The sequence below is a fragment of the Lepidochelys olivacea genome (genome assembly GCF_965140295.1).
Source record: "Lepidochelys olivacea isolate rLepOli2 genome assembly, chromosome: 5".
In the NCBI taxonomy this organism is placed as follows: Eukaryota; Metazoa; Chordata; order Testudines; family Cheloniidae; genus Lepidochelys; species Lepidochelys olivacea.
This window is the reverse complement of record NC_140415.1, coordinates 120,631,990-120,658,149: the sequence shown is the minus strand read 5'-3', so window position 1 is coordinate 120,658,149 and position 26,160 is coordinate 120,631,990. Positions and strand designations below refer to the sequence as shown.

Here is a 26,160-nt window from a genome sequence, read left to right as displayed (position 1 = left end):
AGATAAGGTTAAAAATAAACAAGGGAGTGGAGATGAGAACAAGGAAAAAAACGGTAGAGAATAAAACCAAAGAAAGAAAAGTCACGTGGGACAAAACATGAATCACGGCTGTATTCTCTGGAATGTGTTTAAGAGGTCACATTTTCCTAAGTACACACAGCTTTACATACACCACTTATGCTTATGTGGCAGGTCAGGAAAAGCGATATTGAACTTGTGAACGCCTGCTGCTCATTAAAAATTGCATCACAACAAGATGGTGTGAATTTAGTGTTGGTGAATTTGCTGGATTTACAGTAATGGAGGCTGAAGTCCTCTAGCTACAGAACAACAAACTAATAAACTGGGAGTGATCAATTTATTTTTATACATTTTTAAATGGACATATCTACCACTACAAACTGCTCTGACCACACCATATAGCCATCAATGGTAAAAACTTTCAGTCATTACTAACTGGGATTGAAGCTAAGAAATCTTATTTCATGCAGACCACCAAATAGCCAGCAGCAGATAAATTTCTGGTCACCATTAACTCAGTCATTCTTATTTAGAGAAACAAGGCCCTATAGCCCAATAACCAACATGCAGAGCTATCTAGTCTGCTGTGATTGCTGTCTGGCTTGTAGCATCAATTTAAAAGGACACTTTCAGAAATGAATTTATGTGTTAAGTCATTTTTAAACGGAAAGTGGTGTAACTCTACACTCAATTAGAAAGTAATAGTTGGTCTGTCAGGCTGGCCATTTACATCACAAAGGGAACAGGAAAGTCCTCCATGGCCTGTGCTTTTAGCCTATGACTCAGCAGTCCACCTCTGATTCTGAAATAAGCACACTTGTTTCTTACAAGTTCATTAATTGGAACAAAGGCCTTCCAGTCTTTGGAAGCGGGGAGGAGATGGGAGGGTAACACTGCACAACATTCAAAGAAGCTGCCCACTCAGAACTAACTAGGATATTTTCATTCTATTCAATTAGTTTCATACAATGATCATTTTCAAAATAATTTACACGCTATTTATCTTTATAGTGTGGATTAATTCCCTGAGCTGGTATACACAGACCAAGTTAAGTCCTGCAGAAGAAGGCAGACAATGACACTTGAATGAAAGAGCTACAACTCCAGAAGCACATGTCCATTACCATCTGTTTAGATGTGTTACATGCAGAGTATCTATACTGAACAACACTATCTCCTCAATAATGAGCCAAGATTACATTCTATAGTTATATATAGTAAGATTTAACTCTGACTGGCTGTTTTACAGACATAAAAGTGCAGAGTTCTTCATGGAATAATCACATAAGCTCCAGAAGCTATGTACTGTACTGTGAACAAATGCTGATCTCTTGCATATTGTACAAAGTACATACTGTACCAGTATCAATGACGTAGGAAAGCACTTTCTGCCCCTCATTTAACAATATATTTCCTCCTCTGATTAGGAACTAGACTTTTAAGCAAGATGTTTGATTGCTGAGATGTAATTTGGCAGTTTACTGATACACCTTAGTCAGCAGAAATAAAAAAATTTGTTTCAGATCATAGAATCTCAGGAGGTCATCTAGTCCAACCCCCTGCTCAAAGCAGGATCAATCCCCAATTTTTGCGCCAGATCCCTAAATGGCTCCCTACAAGGATTGAACTCACAACCCTGGGTTTAGCAGGCCAATACTCAAACCACTGAGCTATTGTTTCTCAGTTAACATTTAAGACCGTCAGCTTTTAAAAAACATCACTGGACTTTGGTTATTTTTGTTTATGCCTCCCTTTAGAACCATGAAAATAAAATGTCTTCCTTTATGGTCTTGACTACATTGCAGATTTTGATGTGTTTGGGGTATTAACCACTGTTTCTCTCTTTCTCTCCCCCCTCCCGCCCCCAGCTTGCCTGTTGAGATGTAATGGGGAGATAGGTGACCCTGGTTCTATTCCTAGCTCTGTTGTGAACTGCCTGTGTGACTTGGCGCAAGTCACTTGAAATCAGATTTTGAAAGCCATTTTCTATGCCCATAACATGCTGGTGGAACTCTTTGCAGGCATAATTTTGCCCTCACAATAGCATGCACCTGCAAGTTAGGTCAGATGGAAGTTTCATGTGTTATCTGCACAGTGGCCATATGGAGGCTGAGGCCCTATCATGCTAGATGTTGTACAGCACATGGTAAAAAACAATCCCTGAACAAACAAGCGTTTTATTTTATGGCTGCAATTATTTACTCGGATATCAAAATCACCAACATTGCAAAGTAACTGCTTCAACCCACTAAATAGACACCCACATGAGCTAACCTGCAGGTGCAACATGGAAGCCTAATCACGAGCAGGATAAAGGTTTGGCCCTTCATCCCTGGGCTTCAAGTCTCCCATTCTGGATAAGGAGATCGTACTTTGCTGGATATAGGAGTTGCCAAACTAGACTCTCTAGGGCTAAATTCTTGGCTCTGAATCTGCCAGTTTTGTGCAATGGGACTGGTGTAGGGGGTGTAATGTAAAGCACTTCTAAACTGTTCCTACCCCAACCTGGGCTCAACTCATCTGTATAAAGTTTGACTCCCTCTCCCTCCAATTTTCAAAGTTGTAAACTTTGGAAAACTCAAAGCGTATTTCACACAGCAATGAAAATCTCCAACAAATGTACAGTGTCTTCTTCTGGGAGCAATTGCATGTGAATAAAATATGCATTTGGAATGCGGAAGCTGAGTTGGGATTGTCTGGGGCTCTGTCATAGGAAAATAATAAGTGGAAATTTTACCCTGTAATCTCTGAATTAAAACATCTCTCCCTGCATTGTTGCTACTTCAGAAGAGACCCACCAAGAATCAGTGATACACTGGCCCTCCTCAGTATGAAAGGGCAAAGGCCCAAGTCATAAAAACATAGCCTGGCCCATTTCCAGGCAATTCTTACATACTTTACTTGGGGAAGTGTGGAATGCACCTCTTGCCATGTAAATTAGGATGTTTGGCAACCCCTTCAAAGTATTGTTTCCATTTTAAACCAATACCCTGCATTGCACACCCAGTGGGTGGAGAGCTTCAAAGGGGGCAGGTGCAGACAGGAACTGGAGTGGATTAGACTAAAATAGGTCCATGCATACTATCCCTCCATTTTGGAATCTCTCTACTGAATAAAATGCTTGTGAGTATGGCATTGCCTCTGCCATACCAGAGAAACCCGCAGCTGAGAGGACGAGTTACCAAACCAGAATTAAAGGGCTTGGAACAAAATTTGTATTTCTTTCTACATGTCCCAACCCTCCTGCCTGTCCAACAAAACAAAACACACACGTCAGCTTAACAATAGAACAAAACAGTAACACACACACACACACACACACATATCCCACCACAAAAAAAACCCCAAGATAAAAACCAAAAACAAATCCCAGACTCAAAATAAATACTTGCAGGGCACTCCATGTCTTAGCAGCCCAACAGAATCCTAGGTCTGGCCTTCACCTGCCATTTTTACCAGTAAAATTATGTTGGTTAGGGTGTGATTTTTACCTAATACTGGAAAAAGTCATAGCATGGACACAATTATACTAGAGTAAAGGCGCCCTATATACTGGTATAGCTTATTCCCCTTCCCTTGCAGCAATAAGATATATCAGTATAGAAGTGCTTCGACTGGTGTAACTATGTCCACATTAGGGAGGTTTTGCCATTGTATGGGGGTTTATAAAGTGGTACAACTTTCTAAATTGGATAGGCCTACACTTTTAGCCTGTGCCCTGTTCTCCCTCACCATCCTCTCTGCAGAGGCTAGAATTAAGCTCCTTCTTTATAACCCTTTCACCAGTTAAATTAGAGCAACAAGGTGAAGAAGATACCATTAATATTGAAATGTTCTCATTGTACAGTGAAAGGAAAGAAACATTTCACCATATGTTTATCATACTTCTATGGTCAACTGCCTCATCACCTAATCACTTGCCCAAATGCAGGTATGCATGTCAGTACATTTTCAACTTTTTTAAAAAAAAAAAAACAACCAAAAGCAGACTCTTCAGCACTCCTTGTATATTAATGGGGACAACACAACTTACTTTGTACTTTAGTAATGAGCCAGTCCTTAAATTTTTCACACTGCATGTCAGTGGAAGAGATAAAATGTTTCAAAACACAATTTCTGTTTCTCATTTTTAGGTTCACATGATTTATAAATCACTGGCTTTTTGTTGTAAATATGTAGCTATCATTCCTAAAATATTATAGTTTCCTGAAATATGTACAGTTATATCCATATTAAAACGTACATATTTTGACCTCTGTGTTACTTACAAGACTGGCAATGAGCAGTGATCCTGACTCTACATATAAATCTGTTTCTTGGAATGTTAGCACAGCTGCACACCATTTAAGATGACTGTTCCATAGAATTTTCTTCACTTTTTGTTACTTAATTAGGTCCCAGTATTCCAGGACAAATATTAGTGAAAAAAATATGTGCACAATGTCAGTATTCCTGACGTTGCTTTGCTTGGCTACAAAGTGAAAATGCATTCAACTAATTCAGGTTCATACCTAGACCAAGATAGCTATTTGCTATTTGACTGAATGTTTCTTTTAGATATAGAATTTTTTCAAGTTACCTAATTTAGCTGTGCAAAGTAGTAGCTTCTTATGCGGACATGGCAATAGACTTATATAAAACATTCATTTTAAAGGTCTGATAAGAGAACTAATCTTTATTCATTAGATAGCTAAAGAAAGAGTAAAATGCATGAGTTCCAGAAAAAAACATCAAATGAAGAAAAAATAACAAACCTGTATATAAGAGCAGAGTGGGTGCTGAGACCACATCAAAATCTTAAACGCACAAGCAAAAGAGTGAGTAACAGAAAAAGGAAACTACCAGATCAGAGGAGAGAGGGGGAAAAGCTATTTTTGCGCCAGGAGATAAAAAGCTGGAGGCCAGTAGCCTTTACTACTTCTGAAGGCTGTGATTTCTTTTCTTTAAAAGATCTCTTTCAAAAGAAAGGAGGAAATTACCTCACAAACTTTAATGTATCTTTGCAATTATTCCTGTGTTGTTAATCACATTAATACACACACTGCATACAAGACAGTATCTTTATATAATAAAACAGGGTTGTAGGTTTTTACTCAAATGCAAAGCCTATAATGAAACAGTGGAAGCTGTTCCTTTACCCTCCCACCCCCCCCCACCCCCCGAACTCAATTCTTAGAGTATGTCTACACAGCAACTAGACACCCACTGCTGGCCCACGCCAGCTAACTTAGGCTTGCGGGGCTTGGGCTGCGGGGCTTTTCATTCCTGACTTCTAGGCTCGGGCTGGAAGATGGGAGGATCCCAGAGCCCGGGCTCCAAATGTGGGGTTTTTCTTTGCTGTACAGATACACCTTTAGAGACCCATTTTCAGTCAGGCTTATTATTACATCTTATGATTTTACACTAAAAATACTGATTTCATTTAAAAACAATAGTAATTTACAAAGAATAGATCCTCTCCTCCATTCTGGTTCCCAGAAATTATTTCAACCTACTCCAATACTCAGCTGTTTCCCTGATAGTACAGTAGTCTGCAGCAGCAAACTGCCCTCTGGATACAAATGGCACATGCCAATTTATGTAGCAAGTTTATATTTTACCTGTCCTAGTTGCAGAACGTAGCTGTTGCTCTGTGAGAGTATTTCTAAGGCACCTATCACCACGGTACTTAAATTTCTCCTTTTCACAGTCACGTCCAATTTCCTGGAATTGATTTTTTTAAATTAATTTCAACTAAATATGCCTTCATTAACTTCCACAGACTCAATATTGCCAACCCTAAGCATTCCAAAATCATGGTTCAGGCCTCAAAAATCATACCATTATCTTTAAAATCATGAGATTTTAAAAAAATAATAGATTTGGGATTCTTTTCATTTGCCTTCTGGTTTTTGAATCCTTAGGGTTCATACTTTCAAGTTTCATACTGCAACCATGAGGGATAAAAACTTCCTTTTTTTTTTTTTTAAATGAAAGGTGAGATTTTGATGTATTCATGACTCCAAGAGCTGACCCTTGAAAAAAACCACCAGATCTCACAAGACTCGCAATAAAATTCAGACACAGGAACACTGATTTTGTTGTAATGGTTGCAATGCTAGAATTTGCATTGTTTGAGGTAGTTTTTAAACTTCATAGCAGCAGTAGGACATTACTAGAATCATAGAATCTCAGGGCTGGAAGGGACCTCAGGAGGTCATCTAGTCCAACCCCCTGCTCAAAGCAGGACCAATCCCCAATTTTTGCCCCAGATCCCTAAATGGTCCCCTCAAGGATTGAGCTCACAACCCTGGGTTTAGCAGGCCAATGCTCAAACCACTGAGCTGTCCCTCCCCCTAAACAAGTTAGATTTCAGAGAGAATACACCATTCTCAAAAATGATAAGATATCTAGTGGCTATACGGAACAGCCAATGGTCTACTAGTTATTTAAATAGGCCAATTTGTAAACTAACATGTCATGTATTTTGTGGCAGACACATGGGGATGTAAGGTGGGTTTGGCAACCTTTATGCATGTAGGTAATCCTGCAAGTTGTCCTGACTGACAGCTGGCGGACAACTCACATGAACGAAGACTATTTAGATGAATAGAAGGGTCGTAGGCTCAGCCTCATATTGTTACTAATTATTTGCAATTCAGTAGTGCTGAGGTGCCTTAACTGGGGATCAGGGCCCCAAAGTTCTAGGCAAAACATGTAACAAAAATATGGTCCCTGCCACTAATTGCTTTCAAGCCAAGCATAAGACAAGAGGATAACAGATGGATACAAACAGGTAGGCAGAGCACAGGGGAACAATGAGACCCACCATTATGAACAGTGGGATAAGCAGTATATTAATGACATCATCTCAGAGGTATTTTTAAGGAGGGATTTGAAGCAGGAAAGCTGACCTATCTGAAAACCCATTTGATATGCCTATAAGAAACATGACTGCACAGAACTGTGAATGTTTCCTAACACTGCTCTGCTGGACTGCAAAGAAAATGTACCTCAGACTGATGACCTGCCACATCCCAAACAAATGCTATCAATTGGAATTAGTTTTACAATGACTCTGAAGCTTTATTTGGAGGACTGTAGGTGTGCTTATTTATTTAGGAAAGAGATCAGTCCAGCAGAGAGGTCTGCCTGAATGCCATCACTGCTTACTATGTTTTCTTTGCAATTTTCTCCAGTCTATGGTAGATTGCACTTTCTAGAGTAGCAGCAGACTCCTGGTCTGACTGACTGACTAACCACACACACACATATATATATATATATACACACATGGTTCATAATTTTTCAGTGAAAGAAAAGCTGTTAAATCAAACATAGGCTGTCAGCTAAGACATAAAGGCATTACTGAGAGATTACTATGTGTTCATAGTGATTTGTGGATAAAAACCATGGAAGTGTTCCTGTTACCATAAGGGAGTGCCAACACGTCAGTCTTTGCATTAACAACCTGCTTTCTCCATCAGCTACTGTATAGTGTTAGGCATACACTCCTTAGTGTTTCCTTTAGCAAATTTTTACCTGTACAAATAGCGTGAATGTCTTGAAAGGGCCTTAAAAAGGGATTACTTGCATAAGTAAGGACTATTGGCAAGAAGATTTGCAGAATAAGGACATGCGTTGCGAGGTTTCCTTGGACTTTTTGTTCTATGTTATTTTTAAGCACATCAAATTTGCAAATATGTTGATGGAAATTTATTTCCGTAGCAAGGTTGAAAAATCAGACATTCACTGATCGTTATCAGTTTCTGCTTAAGTCACGTTTGCAGATTTAAGTTATAGAGTTCACTATCATAGAAACAAAACAATGGTTCCAAAAATTCCAAACACAGATGCTAAAGCCAACATTTTCAAACATGGGTGAATTTAAATCCATATTCTATCTCCTCTTGTGAGAGCAGAAAAAAACCAGCCACAGACATCAACATCAAATAAGTCTCTCCAACACATTCCTAATTTTAAGTTTAATACTGTACGTACAATGGCCTGTATTCGAAAGCTAACATTTACTGACAATTTCCTATTCTATATGTAGGGAAATACAAAACTGGTATCTGATACCATTCTGTGTACTTCTGCTGACAAATGTTAACTTTAATAGCCACCACTGTACTAAGGCTATAATGAAAGGAAAAGTTATTTTTGGGTGCATCTACATATGAAAGTATTTTCTTGCTTTGCTGGAAGATCCTACATAAATTACACCTGGAACAGCTGCAAGTACTGTTTAATGTAATGTTTTATTATTAATAAAAATGAAACTCTCAGAAGTACACTACTAGAATAAAAAAATTCTCTCTGTTTGTGACACTTTGGGCAATACATTTAGAACAAGCCAATTTTCATGACTCGTTTAGCACAAGAATTACACAATTTGACAAAAGTTAATAGCTGACATTTTTATCTAACTTTTTCCCCAGTGTTCTAGTTTTCAGTAAGGTCCAGTGGTTTTAGTTCTGTTTTCTAGTTAAGTTCTTTGAGGTACATGAAGGTCAAATGATTTGTGCAAGTTACAGTATGAGTCAGATTTGGCCTGGACAAGAAACCAAGATCCTCCAAGCTCCCAAACCCTTTGCTTTCAAACCACACAGCGACATGGGAACAAGTTTTCCAAAAATACAGTAGTTTGGATGAAACCATATTGAAACCACGAAAGAAAAGTGGTATGGGCATCTTTCCTATAGTGTGAATGTCCCCCTTCTGTTTTAACAGATCCTATTGCACTGGAACATTGAGCGTGGGTCATTCTAAGGCCTGAGGTCTAAATCAAAGAATTTTACTTGCGTTCTGAAATAATCACATGTAGATCTTCTTATACCCACTGAATTTCTAGTTATGAAGTTACATACTTGGCCACCCCTTCACAGCATCACAGATCTTCCCATTGCTCACTAAGATCTTTGGGGTAGACAGATTCTCTCACAAAAAGGTCTCAACCTCTAGTATTGTGGAGGTGTCAAGACTGACAAGTACATCTTTGTATGCAGTATTGTCATAGACCTGATGGTCCTAGGATATTAAAGAGACAAAGAGGGTGAGGATCTTTTCTTGAACCAACTTCCGTTGGGGAGAGAGACAAGTTTTCGAGCTTACAAGAGCAGCTCTGTGTAAGCACAAAAGCGTGTCTCTCTCACAACAGAAGTTGGTTCAATAAAAGATATTCCCTCACCCGCCTTGTCTCTCTAAGTACATCCTTGACTGTAATGCCGTTGAAGGAGAGTAGTTTTCTCAGAACTATTTCATTTCCTTTAGGTGGGGCTTTCAGCAGCTACATTTCACTACTCAGCCAACTGTTCATTATTTCAACTTTGGCCAGCAGAAAACATTATTTTCTGTATTCCAGGTACAAGGATATGTCCAATACTTTTGTTAATGCATATGTCATAAATATAAAGGGAAGGGTAAACACCTTTAAAATCCCTCCTGGCCAGAGGAAAAACCCTTTCACCTGTAAAGGGTTAAGAAGCTAGGATAACCTCGCTGGCACCTGACCTAAATGACCAATGGGGAGACAAGATACGTTAAAGCTGGAGGGGGGGAGAAACAAAGTCTCTCTCTGTCTGTGTGTGTGATGCATTTGCTGGGAACAGAAAGGAATGGAGTCTTAGAACTTAGTAAGTAATCTAGCTAGATATGCGTTAGATTCTGTTTGTTTAAATGGCTGAGAAAATAAGCTGTGCCGAATGGAATGTATATTCCTGTTTTTGTGTCTTTTTGTAACTTAAGGTTTTGCCTAGAGGGATGTTTTGAATCTGATTACCCTGTAAGGTATTTACCATCCTGATTTTACAGAGGTGATTCTTTTACTTTTTCTGCAATTAAAATTCTTCTTTTAAGAACCTGATTGCTTTTTTCATTGGTCTTAAGATCCAAGGGTTTGGGTCTGTGTTCACCTATGCAAACTGGTGAGGATTTTTAGCAAGCCTTCCCCAGGAAAGGGGGTGTAGGGTTTGGGGAGGGAAAGACGTTTCCAAGCAGGCTCTTTCCTGGTTATATATCTGTTAGATGCTTGGTGGTGGCAGCAATAAAGTCCAAGGGCAAAAAGTAAAATAGTTTGTACCTTGGGGAAGTTTTAACCTAAGCTGGTAAAAATAAGCTTAGGAGGTTTTCATGCAGGTCCCCACATCTGTACCCTAGAGTTCAGAGTGGGGAAGGAACCTTGACAGCATGTTAATTATGCGCACCAGAATAGGGCCAAAGCCTCAATTTTGCTATTTAAAGAAACCCATTGAAAGAGATCCTAAAAAGTACTTTTAAACTGAGAGTCTCTACAAGTCACTATTCCAAGACTCTTTACCAAGAACTGAACTTGGAGAAAGAGTACAGAACAAGAAGGATTACTCAAGATTCATCTTTATCCCACGCATTGCTGAATGCGTCAGAGTTTCCATTTCCCCTCCAATATGTGCCTCCCTACAAAAGGTGTTAATCTGAACTGAATTTAGGAAAAGGTCTTTTACAAATGAGGCATCATTTCCTCCCACTGTAAGGTATTGGCCCTCCCACAGGGATTCCTCCCTCCCCCCAAACGTAAGACCACATGCCTCCTTTAGGCCTCCACAGAAGTTCTTCAAACCATAGTCTCAAAGGAACCCAAAAGGAAAATAAATGTCCTATTAAGTCAAAGGAGCCAAACTTCCAGATGGTTTCTCCCAGGGCGAAGCCATGAATTCAACAAGGAAATTTAAAATATTGTAGAGAAAAGCTATTTACTGAAGATGCATCAGTGTTACTTGTGGATGTAGTAGATTTCACTGGGAGGGGCAGTAGGGAAAGAAAGAAATATCTTTAGTTTTAAACTGTCCGAACATCAAACCAGAAGTAGAGTTCACAGAAAGGACTTACCACAGTATTTTCTAAACTCGAAGTTCAAATTACAGTCACTTCAGCTATGTGCGCGAGCATTGGTTTGTTTTTGGAAAACAAAACTGTTGAGAAGCCTCGAGTCAGACATATGCCAATAGTGTCCAATATGTCAATCTCCATTATTCTGAGGAGCAAGTAGACCAGTAGAATTCATTTTTATTAAAGTATCATCCTTGACAACCAAACAAGTATTAAATTAGTTATGATAAAGCTGATTTCATGGCAAATAAGAGATAAACGATAATGAGTTGCAAGAAAATAAATTCCATTAGGAGTGCCAGTTGAGTCAAATTCAGAGAGATTCTTTATGAAAAGAGTGCATGCAAAAACAGTGTTTTTTCTCAAACCAAAACCAAATCACTAAATGACTTTCAAAACTAAGGTTATTTTTCTGGTAATGATTTACAGATTTTGGGCCAGATTCTCAGGTCATGCAAGTCTGAATAACTTCACTGACTTGAATGCAGCTATCTAGATTTACAGATGAGAATCTGGACCTATAGTTTGCTGATGCAAGAACTAACTTATCAATTGCATAACACATTTTTTAAATTTCCTATGTATTATAACTGGGTCTAAATCAGTTAGTACAATAGTCAAGACAGATTAAACAGGAAAAAAAAATCAGAAAAGATTTTATGCCTGGGCTGGTAAATTATCTGCCTCCTCTTTCCATGATGACAGTAATGACAAAAATTCAAGACATGTATGGCAAACTACATGGCAAAGGTATAGCGTAGCTGGATTTTCCTCGTCTATCATCCTCACAAACTGATTGTACTCAACCTTTTATCTAACAATACCCAACATTTTACGCAGGGGACATGCGAAAAAGGGCTGCATTATAAAATTAGCAGTACAGATCATCTTTAATAAAAAAAAAAAGAACTATAGCAGCTATTTCCTTCAATCAGAGCTTTGGACGTGTGTTAGTATTAAGTCACAATTGCTCTGAAAGTCCTTACGTGAAATCATCAAAAAACCCCAACGCAAATGACATCGAACACAAAAACACAAAGTAAAAACAAAAATCAGACCTCTCTCAAACATATTTAAAATGCAGAAATCCTTAAGGTATCAAATTTGATTTCACTTTTTCATTCAAATCGTATCTTTGATGGTATAATATAATAGTTATCAGACATGTACCATATCCATCATTAATAACTAATGATTTTACAGTATGTTACAAACTCATTGTTTCTTCATGTATAAATACCTTCAGTGTAGTAAGAGAATTTAATCCTATGAAATACATTAGATATGATCAATTTCGTCTATAGATCATCAGCTGCAACTTCCCAGTTTACTCAACCGTGGGCTAAATTCACAGTCTATGCGCTTTTAAAATATACCTATCTAAAAACACCAGGAGACCAAATACTGCTTCTCCTGTTTTAGAACAGAAAGTCATTGATGGCCAGACTCTGATTCCTGATGCCAATTCCTGAGTTTACAGAACTTGTTTTCCCTTTAGGCCTGAATCAACACACAAACAGCATTACTGTGCAGGGTTGGCGAAGGATGAACAAGCCCCTCACATTGAAGAGATTCTACTGTGCTTCCCAATTCCAGGAGCACCCCGGTTCTTAAAGGTGCCCTTTGCAGAGTGGTTGTGGGAAGCAGAGCCCCCCACCAACACCACAACTGCCTTCTCTGTCAATATTAAAAGAAAACCCCTAACAACCCTCCAAATCAGGCCATGCCTGCTAAACAGAACAGTGCTTTAAAGTTAAGAAGAGATACGCATTTTCAATGTTCTCCTGGGGGACACAGATCAGCACCCAGGTCGCACCCTCCAGCAGCACCTGGCTTAGGCCGGGGAAGCTAATGATCCAACTAGTGGACAATATTCAATGATGAATCCTGGTCACGCGCCACCTGAGGCAGAAGAATGATCTCAGGGAAAATGATATTAAGGCTTCAATGCACTTTGTGTTGACAAACTACAGGAACAGGATGAACAGATGAAACCATGAGTTTCCAGTCAACAGGGTGCCACAATTAACCACAGATGCCAAGTTAAATCCTTGCTCTACTAAAAGATCCTGATACTGACATGTCGCACCACTACAATGTAGTGTTTGCTTTCAATCATAGAAATAATGGTCTATTGGCAGGGAAGGTCTGCCAGAGTTTAAGTAAAGCCACATCCAAGCTCTGCCTAGACAATCTTGCCTTCACCTCAGTCCCTGAGTCCACTCACCTGAGAGCTTATGAAATCCAGCTAATAAAAAGTTAGGTCAGCGGCCTTAAGATTTGAGGAAGTAATAGACATTCATGAAATGTAAGCATTCACCATCATATGAGCTGTGTCTATATGCCAGTATGGGGAATTAGCTCATTAAAACTGCTAAATGATATGGGGGTTGCTTTATATTTAAACAAACTTCTCTAATGCATGACAAAGATGGGCGGACACACTTGTGAGGTGCACTGTCTGTCAGTTACAACAGACAGACAACAGACATATTGAAAACATCTTTTAAACAAGTCAGTCTCCACAGTATTGGCTGGTTTTCATCCTACCATGTAACAACTGCATGTCAAAAATCAATCAATCACCTGGTTAGGGGACAAGTTACTGATAACACAGTGGAATTTGCTGTAACCAACTGCATATGTCGAGAAGTAGGTGACTTCCTGCTACATTCCTTTAACCAAGCAAAATGAAAATTACCCCCAGCCCGGAAGATTAATTCGGTTCATAAGAGCTCACTATATTACCTTAGTTATTGTCTGCCACATTTCATTTCAGTTTGGTACCCTGCTTGTGAAAGAGTTTCAGAGTCAGTAAAAAGAATTAAAGTCTCTTGTGCAAATCATAACTGTGGCAGGAAAAACACTCCCGTCAACAAGCAGTTCTACCCTTCCAGAAGTTTACCGTGAACTTTCAGATGTTTCCATCACATTTATCTCTCCGTGGCAATGGTGGGGGTGGCCTTTAAAGAAAGTGACACTCTTTTATGGCAAAATGGTTAACAACTAAAATTCATTATAATCCTGCGTCCACCTCTATTTCCAAGTCTTGCAGGTTAAACTAAACTGATCACTCTCACACACTGCCAGTGCCCTTACATTTCAGGGAAAACAAATTGTGCGGGTTTTCCAGTTCCCAAGGAAGTCTAGGTGCAAGCAATCAGGAATTCATTGCTTGCTCCACCTAGGTCACAGAAGGCAGCTACGGAGTTAAAGTCAATATACATAACTAATTCTGGTAAAATAATATTGACAATGTGCAGGGAGGGAGGCTAAAAAAAGGAAGGAATAAACCTGTGGCTCTGTTATATGCAACTTTGTCACATTTCTATCATTTAATTGGGAAGAGTTGTTACTATAATTTCAATGACAGACACAAGAGCCAATTCTGCAAACTCTGACTACTGGCTGTAGTGTTTGCTCTTTTGAGTAGCCCCACTGACTCCCTCCTATGGAAGCACAGTAACAATACCACACTGCATTATGGATAGCCTCTAATGAGGCTGCACACTATAATGTGCGCCATGAATGACCCTCACTATTTGTTCATTTGTATTACCATAGAGCAGCGGTTCTCAAACTGTGGGTTGGGACCCCAAAGCGGGTAGTGACTCCGTTTTAATGGGGTTGCCAACGCTGGCATTATATTTGCTGGGGCCCAGGGCCCAAGCCCCCCTGCCTGTGCCCAAAGCCAAATCCCAAGCCCTACCACCCGGGACCGAAGTCCAAGGGCTTAGGCCCTGGGCAGCGCGTATCAGGCTTCAGCCCTGGGCAATGGGGCTCACATTCCAGGCCCCCTGCCTGAGGCTGAAACCCTCGGGCTTCAACTTCACACCCCCTGCCCCGGGGTGGCAAGGCTCAGCCTTCATTTCTTCCTCCCCGACCAGGACAGCGGGGCTTGGGCAGGCTCAGGCTTTGGTCCCACCTCCTGGGGTCATGCAGTGATTTTTGTTGTCAAAAGGGGGTCGCGTTGAGATGAAGTTTGAGAACCCCTGCCATAGAGGCTCTGAGAGATAGACTGTCCCTGCTATGGACAGCTAAAATTTGAAATAGATAAGACACTTTTTTGCTTACCCTGTGTGTATCCCCATGTTACAGATAGGAAACTGAGAAACAGAGATTAAGGACCAGATTTTTAGCCATCTAAATATGCAGATATATCCCAAGTGCTTTTAGGAATTCCACTCGCAACCTATCTGTGTACCTAGACACCTAAATAGCATTAAAAAAAATCTGGCGGTAAGTACTTTTTCCAAGGTCACACAAGTACTGTAGTCTAAGATGATGCTCGGATTTGAACTTAGATCTCTAGAGTCCTGGTTCAGAGCTTTAATACCCGTCTTCCTCATATAGCAGTGAATGTTTCCAGCCCTGCATCTGGCTAGCGAAGAAGATTCAGATAACAACTTAACTAAAAACCCAATAGGAAAACTGGTTTAACTTCATCCTCAAAGAGCGTTCAAAGATAAGCAACAAAGGGGAAAAGCTGCATGTTTTAAGCTTATTGTATCAGTTCGGTTCTTTCTGCAAATTCCCTTTTCTACTTTAATATAACACTGCAATTATGAAATGCTGTCGGTATGGTTTGAGTCTCAGCCTAACCGAGACCCTGCTTTACGTCTGTGTTTGTTATACGAATCAATTCTGCATAAGCAGAGCAAAAAGGCATGTTATGGAGAAAGAGCTTTATGTTCTTGTTATATTACAGATTTCCAAAGAGGCCTTGTTAAAAGAAAGGCTTCAACTATGAAATCACTTCCTTCTGTTTAAAATATTTTACTCAAGGGGAAAACATAAACGGGCATGAAAAGCAAAAAAAGAAAAAAAAATCTAGTTTCTGCTTTGACTCAGTCCCAGGATTCAACACGCTAGCAGCTCTGTGGGATGACGCAGTGTGCCGGCTCCCGACCGCTCCAGCCAGAGCTTCAAGCCCTCTTAGTCATTGGGGAAACAATGAGTCCTCTTATGCAACTCAATTGGATTCCACCCCACACATGTTGACAGCATAGCCATCAGAAGAGGATTCTTTTCCCTCTTGGGTGGCTGTCCGCTTGGAGCAAGGCAATGAGATGTGGCGATGGCAGACACTGTTAGGCATTTACTGGGGCTGATAAACAAGAAGTTCTTTTGTTTATCCGCCTCCCCTTGAAACTGCAGTAAGGATGGACGGAAAAGAATTCTACGCTCATGGGCTAACTTCAGAAAGACCAGTTTATGTAAGTTTAGAAATCAATTGAAAGAATCCCTTGTTGACTGACTTATGGGGAGGATATTTATGGATTCAGAGGACTATAAAATAAGATCAACATTACATCTCTTTGCAGTGTTTGTTGATTTATATTTGAGGATTCCTCTAGAGCCCCTTTCCCCCACTCATTTTTCATTCTGATCCTCACCTTACCCTCCCCACACTGCACCAAAGCAGCTCTGTGCTGAGCAAACCCGGTCTTCCAGTTCTAGAGGACTAGCACGCACTAACTGCATTCTTGAGTCAGCTGCAGGGAATTTCAGGGGAGAAGATTTTGTGAGAATAAAACCAAGGCACTTCCTTTCCCCTCTCTCTGTAGAGGGGCTGAGCTTTGCCTCAGACTTTAATGCACTACATTGCATTGACGGCTAGACCACCAAGAAAGCCCAACTTCTACTCTTCTGGGTAATGTACTGAGGCAGAAAGAGAAAGCTGATTTGGAAAGAGCCAAGTAGAATAGAGATAAACATTCCATGAGCTTTTCCACACGGGTCTGAAAATATATCTTATCCCATGGCTGGGAAACCAATCCCAGCACAGTTTCCCTACAGTGTACTTGTGCGGTCAGTTTGCTATACAGAAAGACATTTAGAAGCTGCTATAACTGAAATCAAGCTCATTTTGCTCACCATGAACATTTTCAACCAGACCCAAAAGCAGGCCTCTAGAAGTCAAGATTATGTTACCCCCCGCACCTTCTCTGGCTCCCCTCCTCCCCGACAGTCTGATTTCTTACTGAGATCCATACTGGCGAATAATATAGTGTGGATATAGAAAGCTATGCTTTGAAAGTCTCACTGGAAAGCCCAGCTAGAAACTTCCACCTCTATTCATTGTGCCGTGATTGCATGAAAGGCATCACTCACTGGCTGATGGATCACCATTAAACCAACAAACTGTTGTCCTTAATACTGAGGAATAACTCATACGAGAATTAGAGGAAATTAAACCTGAAGGCCAGAGTCCAAATGCATCTGGAGGCCAAAGTGGGAAAGCTAAGTCCATGTTTCATACATAGGCAAGTGCGCTGATTTTCCGAGGGGTTCAGCACCGGTGACTGTACAGGTGGTCAAAGGCTATAAAAACCATGCAACCTATTCAAGGCCTTCATTCAGTAAAGCACTTACATATGTGCTTAAGACCCAATGGGATTTAAGCCCATGCTTAAGTTCTTTGCTGAACTGGGGCCTTGATGGTAACTTTAGAGACCCAAGTTTGAATATGTTGGCCTCAAATACTAATTTTTACTTTTTTCGGTAATCCTTACAGTGGTCATCACTATGAAATCAGCATTTGCAAATCACAGCCACAAAGGCGACAGCTATAACAACTGTGTGGCTATGGTTGCTGAATGTTGACTTTTAATTGGCTTCTACAGATAAGGAAAATTACTGGAACAGACTGGTAGTCTACCTACTTCAGTCCCTTGGTCCCCACAGCCACCAATGTCCGATACTCCAGAAGAAGCCCCCCAAACATATAGCTAATGGCAATAATACACCCAGTAGAGTGGTACAGTGAGTTCCTTCTTGACCCCAGCTAGCAGTCAGCCCAATACCCTGGATCATGAGGATTCACAGCCCTTGTAGATTGTCCTAGCAAGTGTAACTACAGCTTCTATTTTTCGTGTCAGCATCTAATCTATTTTTAAAAGGCTACTTCAAGTGCCCTATACTTAATATCCTGTTACGCCATTTCATAGAAGAGTTGGCCACACAGTAAAACAAACACAGTAAAGTGCTGGAACCTGCGCATTCATTCTTGTTTTTTAAGGAAAGCAATTTTATAAGACTTCTCAAGAAGTGTTTTATGGGACTACAGCCACGTCTACACTAGCACTTATGTCAGCAAAACTTTTGTTGCTCAGGGGTGTGAAAAAAACACTCCCCTGAGCAACACAAGTTTTGCTGGCGTAAGCGCTCAGATGAGCATCTGTCACCAACATAGCTACCATTGCTTGTTGGCCCTGCTTTTATTATGCCAACGGGAGAGCTCCCTCCTGTCAGTATGCTGCAGGAACACAAGCGCTCTTACAGTGGCACATCTGTATTGGTACAGCTGTGCCACTGTAAGCTTGCGAGTGTAGACATGGCCTAAGATTTAGTGCATACAGAGAATATGAGCATCACTGAATGGATGTCAGCACTATTACAGAATCAGTAATGTCAAGTGCAATGAGCCTGTTAAAATTATGTAGCAATCTGCATATGCTAACAATTATTATTCAGAATAACATACCAAGGAGCCATGGTGGTTGTTATTTAAAGATACTAGCAGTGACATTAAATTAGTGTGATTTATGCTAATTAACCTTCTGAGTTTTTTCTACTGTTTTCAGCAATGCCCCAGGAGAGAAGGTCTCTCAGTTTAAGTTCTCAGCTCAGCCTTACTATTAAGGAAAGGCTGTATCTGATACTCAACTCTTCAGCATAAACTTCTGGTTGAACTGCGAGGAGAAAGGAGAAGAGTGGAGAGAGATTTCCCCTCACTTTTACCTGCACAGACAATCTTAGTCCCAAGCATAATTGGCATTAACTACCACATGAGATTTACTCAGTATTTTTTACTATTTCAAAGCACGGATAGAAATGCTTACTATTTGCCTGGTTTACGGGATTTAACCAGCCAGCTACGTGACAGGAAGTACTTTACTGCTACACAGTTGGAAAGAGTGGCAGTTTATCCAAAAGGGAAAACGTAGATTTGCTTTCAGAAGATATGCTCAGAGCTGAAGCTTTCTTCTGAACCTCATCTGCCTGCCTGAATTTGGCGAAAGGGAGGTAGGATGGGTTGGGTTTAAAAACAGTGCTGAGTGGAGCAGGGCAGTCCATGAATCAAGGGAAAAGTTTACCCATTTTATCTTACCCACCTCAAAACAATTTTTTCTACCCTAGAGAGAAAAGCAAAACATGATAATGATGCAAGTAAAGAGACAATACAGTAACATGGATTGTTGGTAAATTTCCAGCTTGTTCTTGCTATGGCACACAGACATTTGCTCCTCTACCGAAGCGTGAGCTAAGTCAGCACACCAACACTTACCTGCTTGTATTGATGAAACTAAAGCACAGATGCTTGCCTCTTGCTCCAAGATTAATCATTAGGCAGTTAAATATAAACTTCCACCAATTCATGTTAATGTAACTAATAATATAACAAAGATGTCCATGCATTTGAACATTATATAATAGAGATCTGAACCTAGCGAGACATACTTTCACTTCACTTGGTGAGATATAATAGTTTTTGACATCATCAGTCACTGAACAGAAGGAACGGTTTTGTGCCACAAAAGCAAGTCAAGCATTTGTTACCTGGACTATCTCCAAATATGGGAACAGACACCTGTGAGAGTGCGCCACTTCTTGAGCAATGAGAGGGGGAAAACACAGCGGGTACTTACCTGGGAGATGAAAAGCATGCAGCAAGTAGCAGCTACCTCTGTGCCACTTCTGCGCTGCAGCTGCTTAGCTCTGCCAAATACACAGGCCTAGCACCAGGAAGACTCTCGGGGGATAAAGTTTCTATGAAAGAGGGTATATGTCTGCATTGGGCAGGTTTATAATGGACCACGAAATGTAAGTGAAGCTCCCCCTGGGGAAGGGACTGTTTCTGCCTTTTGCATATCAGCATTATAATCCATGTCCTGTTTTCCATCACTCCCTGAAGTGTTCCCCTTAAAAAATTATATTACCAGGACAGATGTTGAATTATAGAATGATTGAGGTTCAGATATCACTGCCATAAATACGGTAATTGCAAGACTGATATGAACACTTGGTGTTCGCTCGCTCATCACTCCCTTTCCCATCCCCCACAAATTTATGATGTGCCAATGGGAAGGTTGAGCATGCATGTTCCAGTTCTCCTCTAGCACTAATGAAATGTTTTATTAACTTACGCTATGGGAAACAGAGAGGAACATTTTTGCTGAAGCAGACACTCACCAAGCACAATGACCACGGTCTTCAGAAGACTCATCATGGTGTCCCGATTTCTGCGGGGCCCAGAACTATGTCTGGACATTCTCATAGTCCTTTGGCGGACATACCCAAAGATATGAGCATATAGGACCACCATGACCAAAAAAGTGACCAGGTTGAAAACTGCCCAGAAGACCAAATAAGAGTCACTATAGAGTGGCGCCATATTGGAGCAGTGAGTGATATCACAGATACAGTTCCAGCCGACACTTGGTATGGCACCCATGACAATGGCCATAGTCCAGATGACAACAATTACTACCACCACTCGTCGGTTGCTCATCCGAGTATGCAGCTGCATTCGGAAGACTGTAATGTGCCTCTCAATAGCAATGGCCAGCAAATTGGCTACAGAGGCAGTCAGGCTAGTGTCAATGAGACCCTGGCGAAGAAGCCAGGTGCTTACAGTCAATCTTCTAGTGTTGGGTCCCGTGTTAAACATTAGGTAAAAGTAGGCCAGCCCTGCAAAGAAGTCCGCAGCAGCTAAGTTGGCCATTAAGTAATAAATAGGAAAGTGGAAGCGGCGGTTGACATAAATAGCCACCATAACCAAGAGGTTGGCCAGCATTATGAAGATACAGACGGTAATACCCAGTCCCATCACAAGCTTGCTGACAGTGTTCCATTCAGTGGCTAAGTATTTTCCACTCCGGTTATAAAAGAAGGCAATGTTTTCATTGTAGTAGCACTGGGGTTCACTCATGACTGTGGACTGAAACGAAAAAAAAAAGAGAGAAAACAGACATCAGAACTTAAAGCAGCATTCCAGGGACTGCAAACCTGCCTCTGCAAGTAAGGCACATGCTTAAGCAAGGAAACATGAATAATTCTGCAGACAACATATTTAAATTCATATCCAAGATGACAATACAATTGTTGTTACAATGCTAGAACTGGCAGTCAGACTACAGGGAACCAAAGGTGCTTATATCCTGCTTGTATCCAGTCTTCGGAGGTAGAATTTTTTCCTGTGGTAGCTGTAAGCTGCCTAGTAATTCTGACAGCCTGCTACACATACAATCCCTCTAAAAAATAAATCAAGTTTAATACAGACAATGCTGCCCATGATATGTAATGTGAGAGCTTTAAACAGTATTAAAAGAACCATTAAGTATGTTACTGATACATAAAAATAGATTAGACTGCCTTGGGTAACTGTTACCATTCCTCTTCTTTCAGGGCACCTCCTTTTTAGCATGCATCTCAGCAAGCTCATAACTCAAGTTTTCCAATGGTGACATTCAGTAAAGGCATTCCCCTACCATTCCTTCTGTTCTCTCCAGCATGGAATGCATGAGCTTACTGTAATAGCTGATCTCTGATTGTAAATGTCTTGGTGCAAGGGCTTGTCTACTCCATATCCTTCGTAGTACTCAGTACACTGCCCAAGAAATAAATAAAAACACCACAAACAAAAGCAACAGGCCTGTTATTTTCACTATTTTCCCTCCCTCAATTTTAGTCTAATCAAGTCCCTCAACACCTGAGATTAAATAGCTTAAGCATCACTCCTTGCTCAGGTCTGTGCCTTAAATCAAAGTATCACCCAAGATGGCTTTTTTAGTTTGGGGTGAGGTGAAGGAGGCAGGGAATATTCAGAAAGTTTTAGCCATACTAATATTAACAGCATCAAACTTTATTTCTTGATTTCCTGACATTACAGCTGTATCAGGAACCAACTTAGAGATGAATGGTTTTTATCTATTCATTCTCCTTTCAGGATTGCCTTTTGAATGCTTATATGGGCTCAACAAACCAACCCTACACCCTACCAGTATCTTAAAACTTTTCTTAAAACATAAAAAAGGGCACTCTCTCATTAACTAAATTATTTCCTTCCCAAATCATTATGCAGGATGGAATTCCCAAAAGGCGAACTCCAGGGTACATACACTTATATTATTGTTGCGGCACTATGTAGCACAACTTAAAGACGGTTTTAAAAAATCTTCTATTTATTCACGGTGTCTGACTCTCCATTCTATTACACTAGTTTTATGCCTGTGGAACTCAACTGACTGCACTGGAATTTCACCTGTGTAAGAATGGGTGGGAATCATGGAGTGGAGAACAAGGCCCACTATTAGAACTGGTCAAAATAAAATAATAATAATAAAAAATTTAATGACAAAATTGTTTATCCTCCTCAAAATAATTCGGAATTTTTCAGCCAGCTCTACTCATTGTGTATAAACCTGTACTTTTAGTATTACTAACCCGTTAGAACTAAGTATGCACACAACTGGGAAACAGAATTGGGGGGTGGAGCGGAGTAAAAACAGCCCCAGAAAGATTTCTTTGGAATTATTAAAAGTTATTTGCACTAATTTTTATTTGTGAAAGTCAACACTATTAGGGCAATTCCTGTAAACCAACATGGCAAAACTTTCCATGTATACACAAAACGTGTTGCAGAACAGGTAAAACTTAAGGAATAAAAATGTCCTTTCAGTTACAATAGTTTTATCCTCCAACCTAAACACTTCTTAGCAGGCTGAGCTTAACTTTTATAACTCTTTAAATAAAGCCCTTTCCTAGACGTTTGGCCTTTAAGTCCTAATTATTTATCAATTAAAATCTCTTATAGAACCCCTCAATTGAATAGGACAACTCATGTACAGTGGATACCTTCAGTAGGACAGACTTAAGGACATAACACATATGGCTTTAAATTCTTTGTTTAAAGATTGTGAGAGAATAATAGGTCAAGTATAAAAACACTTGGGAGAGGGGAAGTCATATAGGATTTAATTAGTGAACATTATAAAAAGCTTTGCCAGAATCAGATTATCTGAAAACCAGACTTTTTGCAAATTTTACAGGAGTAAACTGGATGAAGTTCTCTGGCCTGTGTTACGCAGGGGGTTGGACTAGATGATCTAATGGTGCCTTCTGGTCTTAAATCTATCAATGGATGTTCTCTGTTACATTCATGCACTAAGTTTAGTGGCTGGAATTTCTTTTTCACAGATAGTTAATCCCCATATTTATGGTCTAGCTTCAGTGTCTCTGCAACCGATTAGAGAAGCCAGTTTATCCTTGCAAATACAGTTTTGAGGACTGCATTTTTGTAGTAGTTCTGCAAAATAGAGCTAGCTTAAAAAATGCAGTTCATATAACAGTTGAGTATATAGCATTGTCCCCTTCCTGTCAGAACCCCCACCACGCCATACACCCATAAGCAAGCTATGATAAAATCAATGCATTACAGGTAGCAATGTTAAGTGTAATGTATCTCAGTTATGTATAAAAAGCCAATCACCAAGCCAGCAGGAAATATATATGCATACAATGCATATATGAATATAGGGTATGCTTAAACTAGGATTGGTTAAATTCAGGAATGCTATAGAACTTGAGTATCCTAAAAAGTACCTGACTGTAGACAATACTGAAGACAGTGGGGCACAGTGCTCTACAAACTGCTCTTTCGAGGAGTTTCAAAAAGAAAGAGCTTTGCTTAGTCTAAAGTCTGTAATTGCTGGTAAGAGTCATCTCTATTCCCAAGGGAAAGAAAGGCATTTCTACATTTCAGACATGCAGGTGTTTGCTCTTGAGAAGGAAAAGGGCAATTGATTCATGGTCACTACTGGAGTTTTAAGAGACCTCAAGAGGCACATCTGGGATAGTAATCAGGTGTGGTTTGCTGACATAGTTCAAATGGGGAGCTTACAGCTGATCAGCTCTCCTAATTCCAGCACACATCTTTATAGAAGAGTTAACCACCCAACTACTGACGCTGAGATTCCAAGGCAATTCATTTATATACTGAATGGTTCTACATGACAGCTTATGGCCAAGCAATAAAAGAATCGGGGATGTCTTTGGACATCCAAAGTGTTAACCTAACATAATGGCATAAGCATACAGGCCTGTCCCCAGCTCCTGCCCCTTCAGGAAAGAGGCAGGGAAGTTTATATTTTAATTTCCTGAAGTTTTACTCTCAGCATTTCATAGCCCAGTTAAAAACAGATGTTCAAGGTCCTAAACTTTACCTTATCCATGTAATAGATGATTTTTGCAGAAGTTGATTTAAACTGAATTGCAAATGTTCATCTTAAATACATCTTTATAATGTTCAGGAAATAAGTCTATTATGAAGCACAGATGAGACAAATGAAAGGCAGAAGAGAAGGAAGCCAGTCTCAGAGTACCTAGTTAATCACATCAGGCTGAGCTTACTTCTCAAAGAGCCAATTCCTCCCGAAAAAATAAAATAAAAGTTTGTTAAGAGACGGTCACATTTGTAAAACTGTATTTATTAAAACATTATTAGAAATAGTTCTAACCAAAGCAAGACAGGGCCAGGAGATTCAGCACTCAGATTTAATGAATAAAATTCACTCTGCCCCTCTAACCAATGCCCAATCTTCACTCTTGCAGGAAAGCCAACTTTGCACAGGGCTCAAAGATGGCTATTTCCTATCTTTTTTCCTTTAGGCTCATAACTTCCCTTTTTTAAAAACCCCACTAGGGCCAAATCATTGATATTGTCTTGTGACCACCCTGCAGGATATAGTGGGATGGGGAAAGAACATCCTGCCTCAGCTACTCTCCCTCCTCTGTCAGGTGTGTGAAAGACCTGGTATTAAGAGAATTGCAAGAACATCCACTCCATCGCTCTGGGGAATGGCACGGGAACAGCTCAGGGGCTAGCAAAGAGGAGCCAGTGAGTCAAGAGGACCAGGATATCGGAGGTTGGTGAAGATTCCATCACCACCTTTTCTCTTATGGTAGAGAATGTGAGTGAGAGGGGGGTGCTGGCTGGCTGAAGCAGGAACTCGAGAGAAGAGCTCTGGGAATTCACTGCAGCAAGACCGGGTTTTCAGGGTGAAAAACAAATACTGACAAGTTTTCAGACCACTAGCAATTTACTGATATTTTCTAAATGGAGCATACGTTAGCACTGGGAGGGTCTGAAGGGTTAATGGTCATGGTATATAAAGCCTGCTGGGACCTGACAGTTTTCAAAGCTCATTAGTGAACAGCTCTAAAATTAGCTACCCAGCCTACCTAAAAAAGAACACTCAAGTGCGTTATCATTGTGTAATCTTCAGACCTGGAAAATGGCTCATTCTGGAATTTCCAAATGTTTATTCAATGGTACCTGACGTTTTAAAAGCTGAAAGAATAAAAAAAAAGTTTTAAAATCCCCCCAATAAGTTTTTATCAAAAAAGCAAAAAGCTCATCTACAATTAAAATTAAAAATTCTGCCACATTTTTCTTATGTTGTTAGAAAACATGCAGAAGGGATGAAGGCTTTTTGGTTTTTTTTAAATGTTGAGGGAGGGATCAAAATCATGCGTATACCAAACATCAAATAAAACTCAATGCCTGAAATTTTGCAAAGGGATTCAAGTTGTATGCAGCCTTCCCGAAGCCAACGAAACTCAGAGCAGACTGATTGCTTTTGCAAGATGAGATCTTGACTACCTTGCTTCCTAATTAACAAAGATCCCGGAGAGAAGCAGTAATCTGAGTGCCCTCAGAGAGATCCAGAAGACAGTTTCTTCAGCAGAAATTTAGAGTCAGGAAGGATGTGGGATTCTGTACTGAGAGAGACTTGGATTCACATAGAGTATTTACTACAGGAGTTGTCAGGAAAAAAGCACGGCTGCTTTGAATTTAACTACATGACTTTAAATCTACCAACGTACCCGGAAGGCTAGACTTGAGAGACAAACCAGCAATCCCAGCCAGGGGCCCAGAATAAAGGGTAAAAGGTTAGTCAGCATATGAATAATTCCCCACCCATGCCATAATTACAAAACCGTATTTCAGAAAAGTAACATTGCAAGTTGAAAAGGGTCTGGTTAGTGGTAAACGTAGTTAGAGCACAGACTAAAATGACTCGGCTGCAGAGTGCAAGATAAAAAGGAGGTACAAAAACCAAATGTAACAAATACTTTTTTTCCTACTTTTTTTTACACACAAATGTATTCATCAAAATGTATTTTTGAGTAAAGATATTAACCCTTATTTTCAAGTTCCTAAACTTAGAAGAAAGTAAATGCCTTGCTGTGAAGTTCACAAAAGAGGGAACGTGGGCACAGACAGCCTGA

The 26,160-nt window shown here is 40.1% G+C and overlaps 1 protein-coding gene across 4 annotated transcripts in view; it reads right to left on the bottom strand.

Annotated features, from left to right (window-relative positions):
• LPAR1 (lysophosphatidic acid receptor 1) overlaps positions 1 to 26,160 on the bottom strand; it is a 99,373-nt gene that overhangs the window by 27,876 nt on the left and 45,337 nt on the right. For all 4 annotated transcript variants that reach the window (XM_084629574.1, XM_084629576.1, XM_084629575.1 and 1 more), the window contains one exon: positions 20,062 to 20,809. In XM_084629574.1, coding sequence (XP_084485700.1) covers positions 20,062 to 20,809 — 748 coding nt within the window. The remainder of the gene's footprint in view (positions 1 to 20,061; positions 20,810 to 26,160) is intronic.